The sequence below is a fragment of the Schistocerca americana genome, chromosome 2 (genome assembly GCF_021461395.2).
Source record: "Schistocerca americana isolate TAMUIC-IGC-003095 chromosome 2, iqSchAmer2.1, whole genome shotgun sequence".
In the NCBI taxonomy this organism is placed as follows: Eukaryota; Metazoa; Arthropoda; class Insecta; order Orthoptera; family Acrididae; genus Schistocerca; species Schistocerca americana.
The window spans coordinates 721577291-721590400 of NC_060120.1; the positions used below are offsets into that span (position 1 = coordinate 721577291).

The following is a 13110-nucleotide window of genomic DNA, read 5'->3' on the forward strand; positions in this document are numbered from 1 at the left end:
GAAGCTTAATGCTGTATATATAATTATTGCATTACAGCATCATAACAAACTCACTGCTAATTGCAGAAAAAACGTTGTCGGAGACCCTCTGCGTTTCATTCTGCGCATGGTACGGGCGGATACAGAGGCGGTCACACACAGAATGGCGGTGTGCGGCCTGGCCGTTTCTGTTTGTTGCCACTGCACTGCCCCATAAACTCAGTACTCTACGAGTCCGCACCGCGCGGCGGCTCATGCTGCGTGACGAGAACCAGGGAGAACTCCAGGACCGTGAATTGTGGCTAAAGTGCGGAGTTAAGCCCGTTACAGCTCCGTTGTGTGTGACCATCCTGCAGCAGATGTCAGCGTGCCTCTGCCGTCCTGCATGTGAATAAACGGAGGGATCGGGCTAGGGTGAACGGTATGTTATGGGCATATCTTTAGCGAGGGCAGGTTGTCGGGTCCAGCGAATTAGCAAATACGAGACTGAGGCGCTTACCACGATGCTTGCAGATAGGTCCAAAGAGAAAAAAGGTTTGTAAATTAACATATTATAATCGATACTGAAGTTCTGTTCAGAACTCATGGTATGTAACTCATAAATTGTTCTCCATACGTCATGTTTCTCCAGCTTTTGTTACGATTTGGTTGTAAGAAAGACAGAAGAAATGTCCCATCGACAACGAGGTTATTAGGGTCTCAGCATAAGGTCGGGTCTGGGAGGCTAGCGAAGAAATCTGCCGTATCCATTTCGAAGGAACCATTCCGGCATTTGCTTTACGCAATTGATGGCAACAATGGGAATCTTAAATCTGGACGACGGGTCCGTAATCTGAACCGCTGTCCTCCGAATGAGAGCCCACTGTGGTCTTGAGAGGACTTATCATCCATTGTAGAATTAAGTGCTGTAAAAACAAACTAGAAAACGTGTGATACGTAGCGCATCGTCGTAAGCTCCTATTGGCATGTATATTTTTCGGGTACTTGTTTTTCCTTATTGTTAGCAATATCTTCCTCGTGTTACATAATGCTTTGAATCCCAGAAGATATGATATTCCTTTCTCTTGCACATTTATCAACGACACATTCCTGTTTACTCCATCGAAAGCATGCTCACAGTCCCTAAAGATACTGAGCTAAAAGAGTAATTTCAATAATGAACGACCCAAACTAAAAACCATACACTCTTCTCTCCTATTTTCTTCCATTATTGGTCTAAATCTTGTTATGAACATTCTCATACACTTGTATGCAGCTGTCAACCTTATTGTATATAGTTCTCACCGCTGATGAGAACTTTTAAAAAAAGTAGTCTGTAGCACATGAGTAAAAAATTATTTATTAGTGGTATTACTTTATTTAGAATATGCACCAATAAATCATAGGTTCTTAAACGAACATTAAATGTGTCCTATGGTCCCGGCGGAAGTTCGAGTCCTCCCTCGGGCATGGGTGTGTGTGTTTGTCCTTAAGATAATTTAGGTCAAGTAGTGTGTAAGCTTAGGGACTGATGACCGTAGCAGTTAAGTCCCATAAGATTTCACACGCATTTGAACATTTGAATGTGTCTTAAAAGCTCTGGCTTTACACCGCCCAAGCTACTTCATTTACAGTTTATCAGCTTACTAAGTCTCAGTTCGTAAAATGTCATTATGTCAACGAAATAGTTACTGTAATTTTTATTGACATTTTCTTCTAATGTGTGCTGTGATCTTGCATCTAATTTTAGTAATGAAACAGATGATTAAATGAGTAAATAGGGAAGTAATCACAAAATTCTTGAACAAAGTATACGTAAGGTACAAGTTGCGATATTTCTTGTGGTGGACACAAAAGTTTCATCGATCCAAAAGAAAAAAAAAAACAGTGAAGGTGGGAATGCGATATGGTGAAAAATTCTCAAAAATTTCCACTACTGCAGTTAACGTTAATTAGAGTGATGGTATCGTAGCGGCCCCTTATTGTTAGAGGGCCCTCATAACCGACACGCAAGATGGGTTGCCGACCCCCTTTCAGGAGCGGGCAGAGAAACATCACCAGCGGACAGAAACAACAACAGACTTTCCAAATAAACATGGAACTACTTCACCAGACAACATGTGACAGTGTTCCACCACTCGGAGGTCATATGGCTCATGTAGCACTCCACCAACCTGGCTTTATAAGCACGTCTAGACTGTCAGACCGGCTGTGTTTAGCAACTGCTAGGAAGAGACCCGCCGAGTACTTACGTTGGCTGTAGCATTGTATTCACTAGCCGTAGCATTGTAGTAGTATGTTGTATATGTAGTCTCGATTTTGGTCAGTATTTTCTTCCGTTGTCTTGTTTCCTTATCTGGTTTGCCACCACAAGAGTTGTGAGGTTCTTTTCTGTCTGTTCTTGCGTTTAACACTTACTGTATGCCAAGAAGGCGTTTTTCTTTAATTATAATAAAGTGCGTTCAAATTGACTGTTAGTTCTATTCTACCGACCGCAGGACACTACACATGGCATGTTCCGCCTTAAGTACCTGTGATATGAAGTAGTTGTTGCGGTCTTCAGTCCGACACTTGGTATGGCACAGCTCCCCACTATAACCTTTCTCTGCGTTAATAAAGCAACCTATATCCATTTGACCCTACTCACTGTTGTCAAACCTTCATCTCTCTCTATAGTTTTCTTGAAGATTATTGGAAGGGCATTTGTGATTTTCCATCTGTTCCATCGGATGAGAACTCGGGGATAACGTAGGCTTTACCATATTACACAAGTACAACTAAAACACAGGGTGGCAGGAAAGACTGGTTCAACCTTCCTGAGAGAATAAAAAAAGATATTTTCGAGTTAACGTCGACGTAGCCTGGGAGGCAAAGATAAACAAAGAGATTACCGAGTGAGGTGGCGCAGTGGTTAGTGCACTGTAATCGGATTCGGGAGGAAGATAGTTCAAACACCCGCCTGGCTATTCTGATAAAAGGTTTTCTGTGATTTCCGTAAATCGCTTCAGGAAAATGCATTGATGGTTCCTTTGAAAGGGCACGGCCGACTTCATTTCCTAGTTGATGGGACTGATGACATCACTGTCTGGTTCCCTCCCCCAAATCAACCAACCAACAAACAGATCAAACCCTTGTTTAATTTGATAGCGAAAGTACAGTGAGTCCAGTCCGAGGAGCCTAGTTTAGTACCGGAGAATACTGTTCATTTTTCCGGTCCAGAAGTATAGTAACAATCTTTTGCGACGTCTAATTAATTCGCTTTCGATGACTCCTTCTTGGTACTGAAATTTTTGCGAATTAAATTTTCTAGATCTGCAAATATCAGTGACGTTAACTCGTATAACTGTATTCAGTACATTAACAATTTGTATTAATTACAATATTAAAAATATGAACCAGTACATTAAGATGAACTTACGGTTTGGTCATGTGGCTGATCAAACTTAGAAGTTTGGTATAAATTATTTCCAAAAATAATTTAAAGCACATTTATCTTCGAGAGGTCACCCATCATTGTGCAAGTGGAGTGATTTCAGTTCCGGGACCCTATATTAGCGTAAAAGTATACTGATCATTTTTTCAGCCCAGAAGTACAGCAAATATAAGTTTAGCAATTTTATGATAAACTGCCAGATATGCTGTTTAATTACCTTTATGGCCAGACCGGCGTTTCCCAACCGCCATGACGCGACGCACTGGTGTGTCGCGAATACATGTTAGGTTTGTCGCGAGTTGTTTATATTCTAACCTCCCGCAGATGAAACATCTAGAGCATAAAAATTATCGGCCAATTCCTTCTTGAAGTAGCCCAATTTGTAAGGAATCGTCCAGCATTATACATGATTATAAGTATAACAACAAAAAATGTATTGTATTCTCTACATGTGTTTCCTTTTGTGCATGTGGGGAAAAAAATTATATGTAGAGGTGTCGTGAAAGTTTGAAACATAATTTGGTGCTCCCCAAACGAAAAAAAAGGTTGAGAAATGCGGATCCAGATGACCAAAAAATAAGAAAACAATTAATCTGTCAGGAACTTCTCAGCTGAAATGGCTCAAATGGCTCTGAGCACTATGGGACTTAACATCTGTGGTCATCAGTCTCCTAGAACTTAGAACTACTTAAACCTAACTAACCTAAGGACATCACACACATCCATGCCCGAGGCAGGATTCGAACCTGCGACCGTAGCAACCGCGCGGTTCCGGACTGCGCGCCTAGAACCGCTAGACCACCGCGGCCGGCTTCTGAGCTGAGAGACAGCGTCATTCTTCACATCGTATCTGTAGCAACGTTTCTGTCCTCCAGTTAGGAGACTTTTTCTTGAATGTCCTTCTCGGGAACCTGAACCATTTTTGTAGACAAGACACAATGAGCGAGACACGAAAGTTTTCTAGAACAAAATGTGAACAAATATGAGGCATAACCATTGAGCAAATGTTAGATTGTATAAGACGATTGCGGAATTCTACAGGTATAAAAAACATTGTTAATAATATTAGAGGTAATTGCAGTCACTATTGGCAACCTGTTTCTGAGATGCAGTAATCTTAAAAAATTCTATACGGGTCTTATATATATCAAACAAGGAGTAGGTTAGATTGACATAAAATCTCAAGTAATAATACAAAACCAGTTTTCCGACTATTACTAGCAAAATCTGTGGGAAATGTGTGTTACTGAGACTTGGTTTGCTCTTATTCGTAATATAAATAGCTAAATACACTTTTAGTGAACCTGATCTCCGTATACAGAGCATTGGGCACATTATTGTTGCAGGAGCGGCTGCTGCTGTCGGTGCTGCCGGAGCACGTGGCTGTGAAGATGCGGCAGGACCTGGGCTCCGCCAAGGACAGCCAGTTCAAGAAGATCTACATGAGCCGGCACGAGAACGTCAGGTGAGAACTCTTACATTTCTTAAAATTGATATTTCACTTCTCGGTTAGATATAAAGTAATATCTGTTAGGGGTTCAACGTTTCTGTGGAAATATTACCACAAAATGCATGATTAACGAAAACCTAGGACCCCGGCTACAAGAATTGCTTTTTGGTGAATTATTCTGAAAATATTAGGCGTAGACAATTGTGAACAGCATAAAAATTCGATTAATGGAAGCAGCAGGCTCCAAGCTTGCTCCCAAACTGAGAACAGTTTGGGAATGAGGTATATGACTTGTTTTAATTTTTTTGTCGTGAGTCTTCTGACTGGACTGAATTCGTCTCCTGCGTCAGTCTCTTCATCTCATAGTGTCACCTACTTACACACAACGGCCTTAACTATATGTTGGACGCATTGCAATCTCTCTCCCTCAACAGCTACTTCAAGCATCTTATAAATTATTCCCTGATTTCTTAACACGTCCAGTCACCTCCCCTTTATGTCTGAAAGCATGTTTTCACGGCGACAAATGCCAATAAAATTTTCTCTAGCTTGCAGCCGCATCTGGTTGTTAAATAACCAAGTGCTTTCGGCCGACCGCTCCTCGGCCATTGTCAAGTGGTGACTGTCGTATGCTTGCTGCTGCTGTCCTTACGTACCCTAGCTGCCATCCACCTGTGACGTCACTGCACAGCGCCATATGCGGCAATGTTAAACCTTCTGATAGCCGTGTGACCCGCTGTGCTAATCTACATAGACTTCATTGAGAGTTGTTACAAATTATCTTGATTGCTTCTTCTTCTTTAACGTTGTCCAAGAAACAGTTTATTTATTTAATACTATATGTAGCATCGAATGTAAATTGATGTTCGTTTTCCGCAGCATATTCTGGTAACGCTGATTTCCATGACACTTTAGGCGGCGACACCTTTCGTGTTCTATATGGTGCTGTTAAATATCTTGCCCATTTTCTCCAATATAAAGGCCTCCATGATACTTTATATATCCCTGGCGTTCTGAACCATACATAATTTTTCACCGGCCTCTTGTATTCTCGAAGTTGTGCTGAAGACCTGAAGACAGAATGAGTTTTGTGCCTGTTTAGGAGCAAGCTAATCTTTTCTGTTACTGAGCTACGGAACAGCAAAAACGTAAGTTTCTTTGTGTCCTCCCCACGAGCCTTCACTTTAAGTCATTCGCCGGCCGCGGTGGTCTCCCGGTTCTAGGCGCGCAGTCCGGAACCGTGCGACTGCTACGGTCGCAGGTTCGAATCCTGCCTCGGGCATGGATGTGTGTGATGTCCTTAGGTTAGTTAGGTTTAAGTAGTTCTAAGTTCTAGGGGACTGATGACCACAGCAGTTGAGTCCCATAGTGCTATTCGCCAAAATGGCGTGCAAAATTTGTAGATAGCAGGAGACGTTTTTCTTGAATACTTTCCGTAAGTTGGTCACTTCTTTCGGCGGGGTCTCAACCTCTGAAACGGCTTCCGCTCGATGTACCAGTCTTCAGAACAGGACGTTTCTGCGATGGGTGTTGGTAGCTGGTAGCGCGCAGGTACCAGTCCGTTTTGGTGAATTTCCGGTAAACACTGTGTCTGAGACACCCCTTTTGTTTGTTGGCGGACGAAGACGTCAAACAATGACAAGGCACCGTCCGTTCCTACATCCATCGTGAACTAGTCGTCGTTAATGATACTGATGTGGTCCAAGAACTCTCCCAGCTTTCACGTCCATGAGGCCAGACGTCGACGTAGTGATAAAAGCAACTACACATAAAACGAGCCGTGTCAAATTCGATGTCCTTAAAATACTCTATAAACAGACTGGCTAGGACTGGAGCTAAGGGACGTAATTAATGCTTAATTAAATCCACAGCATCGTCGTCTTTGATTGTATCTTGTGTGAATGATGATACGACGTCAAAACTGACAACCGTATCTCTATCTTCAAGATGCAGACGTTTAATTTGGCTGATGGAGTCGGCCGTGTTCCTAATTTGGTGCAGGCAGTGGCTAATGTTCGGAGTAAGGAGGCTGGGCAGGTGTTCTTCAAGGCCGTAAGAGAGCGATACGATTATGGCCACGATGGGCGGTAGGCGTGTTTCCTTCTTATGCACTTAAGGCAGATCATAGAACGTAGGTGGTTGAGCTACCTGAGGGAGGAGATTCTTAATGACACTCTCTTCCAGCTATGACTGCTTGAAGTTCTCCAACGTTTTCCTTATTTCTCTGGATATTGGGTCCCACGAAAAATCTGTTACGTCTGCTCCTCCAGCTTGAACCGGAACTTAACGCCATGTTCAGTTACGACGGCTGTGTTGCCTTCATCGCCTGGCGGTACAGTGATGAGTGCAGGAAGGCAACTGTGTCCAGCTGTCATGTTTGACCCTAGCGAATTGGATTTAGAAACAATGAATTTCTTCTGCAGTTTCACTGGGGACTTGTGAACTGATTGCTTTACACCACCTGTTATGTCACTGAAAGGGATGCTTCGTGGCGATGTTGCGAAGTTATGAGCGGCAGGGTACCAGCGTCGATGTTTCTCGCCGCCAAGTCGATAACGGTACGTTCTGTCGTTTCATGTTCTGTCCGATTTTGTTGTTGTGAAAGCGGCTGAGTTTCCCTTTCTGCTTATCCATGGTTTTCTTCTGTGATGGTATCTGCTGTGCTACTGTGGCTGAGTCGATCCAAAGTAACTCCGTCGGCTAAAGGTGGACTTTCATAATGTCACGGCCTTTTGTATCCAGTTGTTATCGGGTGTAATGTAGTCTTTCAGATGGCAGGGCAAAGTAGACACGGTGAAATATACTGCTGGCGGCAGGAGTGCCAATATAGTGGATAACGATGGAAAATCGTGGAATCGTCATCAATGTAGTATAACAGGAAGGCTAGAGAACTTATTATGCTAGACTTCTTAACGCGCGATTCCCATTGAGTTAAACGCTGCGCCACGTTTCGTCACCGTAGGGTTATGTTATGGGGGAATCCATGGTATCACGGCAATGTACAATTGTAAAATTTTCTCGCGGTACCAACTGTCAATTTTTTAAATACACAAGAGATTTCGGCTTTCGGCAAGACATCTGTTATTAAACGAACAAATGGTTTCTGGGATGCTCATATAGACGGAGCCTGCAGCTTATCTAAGCTTGTCACACGGTCATCGGAAGGTTGAAGCGGGTGCGGCGATTGCACAAGAAAAACATTACACGTGTACATAAATAATTCGGGTGAAAGGAATGGAGTAGAAACTGTGTGATAACAGATATAAAGGAAATAATGGCTTCCAGCAGCGCAGGGCAGTGCAGCAATGCAACCAAGAAAGCTGAAAATCTGTGCCGAACCGGGACTCAAAACCCGGATGCTCTGCTTCTCTAGAACGAGATTTTTTTTCAGAAGGAGCAGGAGTCCAGGAGTCGAAATCCAAGGCCTGGCCACTATGCCTCCCGCTTCCCACTCCCGAAGCACTCCCTACAGTAAGTTTCTTTTTGGATGCATCAAGAAAGCGGGTTAAACGAAGCATCCTTATTTGTGCCATGGTGCCCCCCCCCCCCCCCTATTCTAAGGGTAAAGGAAGTAACTAAACAACAAAAAACAAAATTAAAGCAGACATAGAGCGTAATGGCCACCCTTCTGGTGGAACCAACATTAGACACTACACCCGCCGGCCGCTGGTAGCCGAGCGGTTCTAGGCGCTTCAGTCCGGAACCGCGCGACTGCTACGGTCGCAGGTTCGAATCCTGCCTCGGGCATGGATGTGTGTGATGTCCTTAGGTTAGTTAGGTTTAAGTAGTTCTAAGTTCTAGGGGACTGATGACCTGAGATGTTCTATAGTGCTCAGAGCCATTTGATACTACACCCACTGGTACCATCGATCAGCATTTCCATTGATCCTTACAACCCACCATTGGAGCCGGGAACATTGCAACAAAGAAAACATTCAAATGGTTCTTCCACTTGTTCCAGTTCATTTCGTAACACTGACATGCCCATGAGGTTAACTTCCCATACCTGACACACGCAACTGTGGGGAGGGTCCAAGAGGACACTACCCAGATAATTAGCAAAGTATTGGTGGTAGCGCGGATGACGTCGTAGACTTCTGAATCTTTCCAATAGGAGGGTCCACAAATCGGAAAGTGTTTGTCACCATACCGGTAAAGATTCAGTATGGCCAGACACTTGATCCATATCACTGCAGTCATCTTAGTACATGGATAAAACGACATATCGGATAAGAAAGGGTATCGGAGTCACTGCTGTAGGAGTCGTTCGCTGCATGAGGGCTAACATGTCTCGTGAACCTCCACATCTCCACATTCCAGACGCTGTTCATCTGCATCAGGTAGATGATATTCAGAACATAGTGGAGAATCTGCCATATGTACGGAATGGAGTCTCTAGCGATTCATATATTTGTGATTGACCACCTAATACCTGGTCGCTCTGGCGTCGGAATCGAGGAGAGCGGCTTGTGCTGAACGTCAGACCATTGGGCAAGTAACTGAGAGTAGACGGATTTCAGTCGGATTTCGGGGATGGGCTCGCATCATCTGGCAATAAACATCACAAGCCCTTTGCAGTCGCTCTCTCGGCAGGTCAGCATTGACATAACGGAAGCCCACAAAAAACTCCTTAAGGTAAGGCAGTGTTGGTGAAATTTGCGCCACTGCAATTGGTGGTTGATGAGAGGTGGAGGCCAGTTCTTCATTCAGAGTTCCTGTGAAGCTGCGCTGGTGATGATTCCACATCTTCATCATCGTGACGACTTATAAAGCAGCTGATCTAACCCAAACACTGACAATTAGGAGACTGCCGTTTTTTGGTAGGGAGGGAGAGCGTATTGTATCGCACTTTGATGATCATCCCATAAATGGCGATGTGACCAAAGACTGCCTGTAAACTGCGTGCTATCGTCTTTGGCATTTGAAATACGGTAGCCAGATGTGGTACTCTGGATGCCTGTTAGATATTTACATAAGCCCACCAATGGACCAAGTTCAAAGATTCCAACAAGACATCCATACGTATGTCTTGTAGCAGACGAATATAGGTAAAATGTGCCATCTGACGACTGTCATACTTAAAGATAATCCCCAGCCATTTTATTGTATCTTAGAATTAGTATGGGGCAAAGCTTCCTTCTAGGAGGCTGATTCAGACTTTCTCAACTTCAAGTAGCTTCTGGCTGTGCACCGTATTAGGCAATCCAGTCCAGTGATCTTTGGACTTCATCTGCTGTATGCACTAAAAACACCTGATGGTCCGCATATGCACAGCACACGAAGGATAGGTATCTCAGCGTAAGTCCCTGCAGCTGGTATCGTAGTCCATGTAACAGTGATTCAATGGCAGCTGTACACATTACCACAAACAGGGGCAACTTTGCCTCACAGAGCGAGGAATAGTGATCTTGCCCGCTCTACGTCCATTGATTATAACTTGTGAAGTATCACACACAAGGTATGTGACAGTATTTATAAAGGACTAGGGGAAGGCCAACTGCTGTGGCATCTTCTCAAGATAGTCTTGACCTACCCTCCTGAAAGCGTGGTCAAAGTCAACACACACGGAAAGCCTTCACAGGCTACACACCTCCGTCAGTGCGATGACATCACGATAATAAATGAACACCGTATGGATGTCGCTGTTACCACTGAGGCATTTCTGGTCTGCAGGGACGTCTTGGGGCAGGATACTCCGAATGCAAGTAGCCAGAACTCTCGCAGAGAGTTTGAAATCGCTGTTGAGCAGCGTAAGAGGCTGGTAAAACTCCCCACCTGGCAAATAGCTATGATACAAATATAAGGATGCTTTCAACAAAGGCAGAGTTCATCAATTCTCGATACATTGTAACTCATAAGGGCATGATAACATCATGGAACATATAAACAAAAAACCTTATCGGGAGACCACCTGGGCTCGGCTATTTGTTGGCCGCCCCTTTGCGGAGATCGTTGGTTACGTCTTCCGCCGTTAGCGAGTCCGTGAGGTTCTCTAACTCGTCTCCATCGAGGGTCTGATGCAGCAAGTGGAGGACTTCATCCATCTCCATAGTATCATGGCCTTCTGTGACGTAGAACCGCCAGTAATGATCCAAGAAGACGTTGGTGATATCCTTTTGCGTCGTCAGGCGCTGGTCACCTGGGATATCCAGTATGGGAACCAATGCTCTTCGACATCTGTGAGATTCATGGATAATGTGATGGATGGACCCTCGATCCTGTCTTGACTACGCAAGTGCACAAGTGAATTTTGCTTGTAATCACTGAACCTCAGCCTGACATCCTGGTGATGGTGGTTGGACAGATATCTTCCAGAGTAGCATAAAATGATATTGTGCTGTTGTCAACACATATCCTCTCTACCGGAATTCATCACCACACACTGCAGTGCAGGTTTTGCGCAATCGAGTCACCACTGGATCGTGAAAGGAAACGTCGGATGCTTGCTCAGTTCTTCCAGATCTCTACTATGCCCTGCCGACACTCCAGATCCTGGAGTAGTGTTACATTCATCTTTCATGAGCTTCTGGTCTGTCACACCCTCTGTCGTGGGAGGCAGATCGTTCAGAAGAAGGTATCATGATCCGTAAAGGCTGTCGGCCATGTCTCAGCATCAAGTCTCTCCATCGAAGTCTCCATGAGATGTAGACTCTGTTAACCTGTCGAGACGACTCGCCAATTGTCCGGTAACTTATGTGCATTCCTGCCAGGTAACGACAAGGCAAAGGTCTTGCACCTCGCGTTACAGTTCTTTATACATGCTGAAGTATGGCATTGATCCTGTGGTGACAGGGTACAACTAAAGCCGACCTCTAGGATGATATGATTGTAGCGTCCCTCGAATAAGAGCCTGACTTCCTGCGCATAAAATTTCGAACGGTCTCTCCTCTTGTCCTTACTGGAAGCTGGAGGGACCGTACACATTCTCAGTCCTGACCCCCTGATAGCAAGTCCTCATGCTGATAGGAGATATGTTGTCACACCATCAAAAACGATGTCTTCCTTCACAAGAAGGGCCGTACTGCAGACATTATCAGTTCAAGGCACCTTGTAAACTTCGTACCCATAAGTAGACGGGAACTGGTTCCGGCGCACTTCCTGGAGGGGTGCGTTGTCGAGTTCTGCCGCCCGCAATATGTCACGAGAGATCTGCATGTTAGCCTGGGAACTGAGGGTATTGAAGTTTATAGTGCTAATCTGGTAGGCCTGGCACGGGATGGCGATATTTTTGACGACCGTTGGTAGGGGTGGAGGCAGACTAGCTGAAGGCCATGCCGTCAGCGTGTCCCCTCCTAAGTCCACTGGCGTCACGACCCCAATACGGTCGGTCCACGCACTCAGGCTTGTGCTGTTATCATCCCTCGGAATTAACGGGACGGCTGATGCTTGCAGCCCATCTGTGACAGTGTAAGATACTTAATCAATCCGCTGTCCATCATCCACAGGCATGGCACTGTGAGAAGTCTCCTTCGATTCCCCTGTGGAACGAATCCCGTCATGGGAACCGACGGTCATACCTTCCTGCTTTGTCTTCTGTAGACATCGTCCTGCAGGTGTTGGATGAAGCCAGTAGATGTTTTCTTTTTCTGTCGGTTTCGAGTCCTTTGTTGTCAGGCATGAGTGTCGGTATCCGACAACTTCTGCGGATCGTTTCCATCAGGAACAAAAGCGTCAGTTCTCACCACCAAATCTGCGATGGCCAACTCCTCCTGCGTAGCCGTCCTCCTTCGCATTGCAAGATTTATGCCAGGCGGCTCTCTGGCAGTGGAGAATGTCCATCTGCAGTGCCCTGCCGCCACATCACAGGCTGCTCGGGGTCGACTGAAGTCGACGCTTCTATCTCCAGTCGATGAACAGATTGAAGAAAATTAAGGGTCTCCACGTATGTCGACGGGAGCACCGTCAGATCGGGCGACATCTCCTACTGCCCCGTCGGCCGCTGCTTAGTGCGACATTGCATACAGACTGAGATACCTCTTTTGCCCGCATTCCGAACAGGTCTTTGGCTGACCGTCGTAAATTACGATGACACGGCATCCGCCGATGATCACGTAGGACGAGACGTATTTAGTAAGGTCCATGTGCACCTGGCGCACCCAGTTCAGAACTGGCTACGTGGTGCGGTGTACCACTTTTTCCACCATATGGGTTTCAACGCCGCGACCACCAGCTCTACTGGTATCTCATACGGCAACGAGAACTGTCGGAGGAAGTAAGTTGCACGGGTGTAAAGAACAACACCACCACGGCCGCGCGCTAACGCGGTAGG

At 45.2% G+C, this 13110-nt stretch overlaps 1 protein-coding gene across 1 annotated transcript in view; it reads left to right on the forward strand.

The window, feature by feature from the left end:
- Positions 1–13110, forward strand: part of LOC124594377 (adenylate cyclase type 3) — a 686894-nt gene that overhangs the window by 259332 nt on the left and 414452 nt on the right. Inside the window, exon 3 of the mRNA XM_047132746.1 lies at positions 4738–4856. Coding sequence (XP_046988702.1) covers positions 4738–4856 — 119 coding nt within the window. The remainder of the gene's footprint in view (positions 1–4737; positions 4857–13110) is intronic.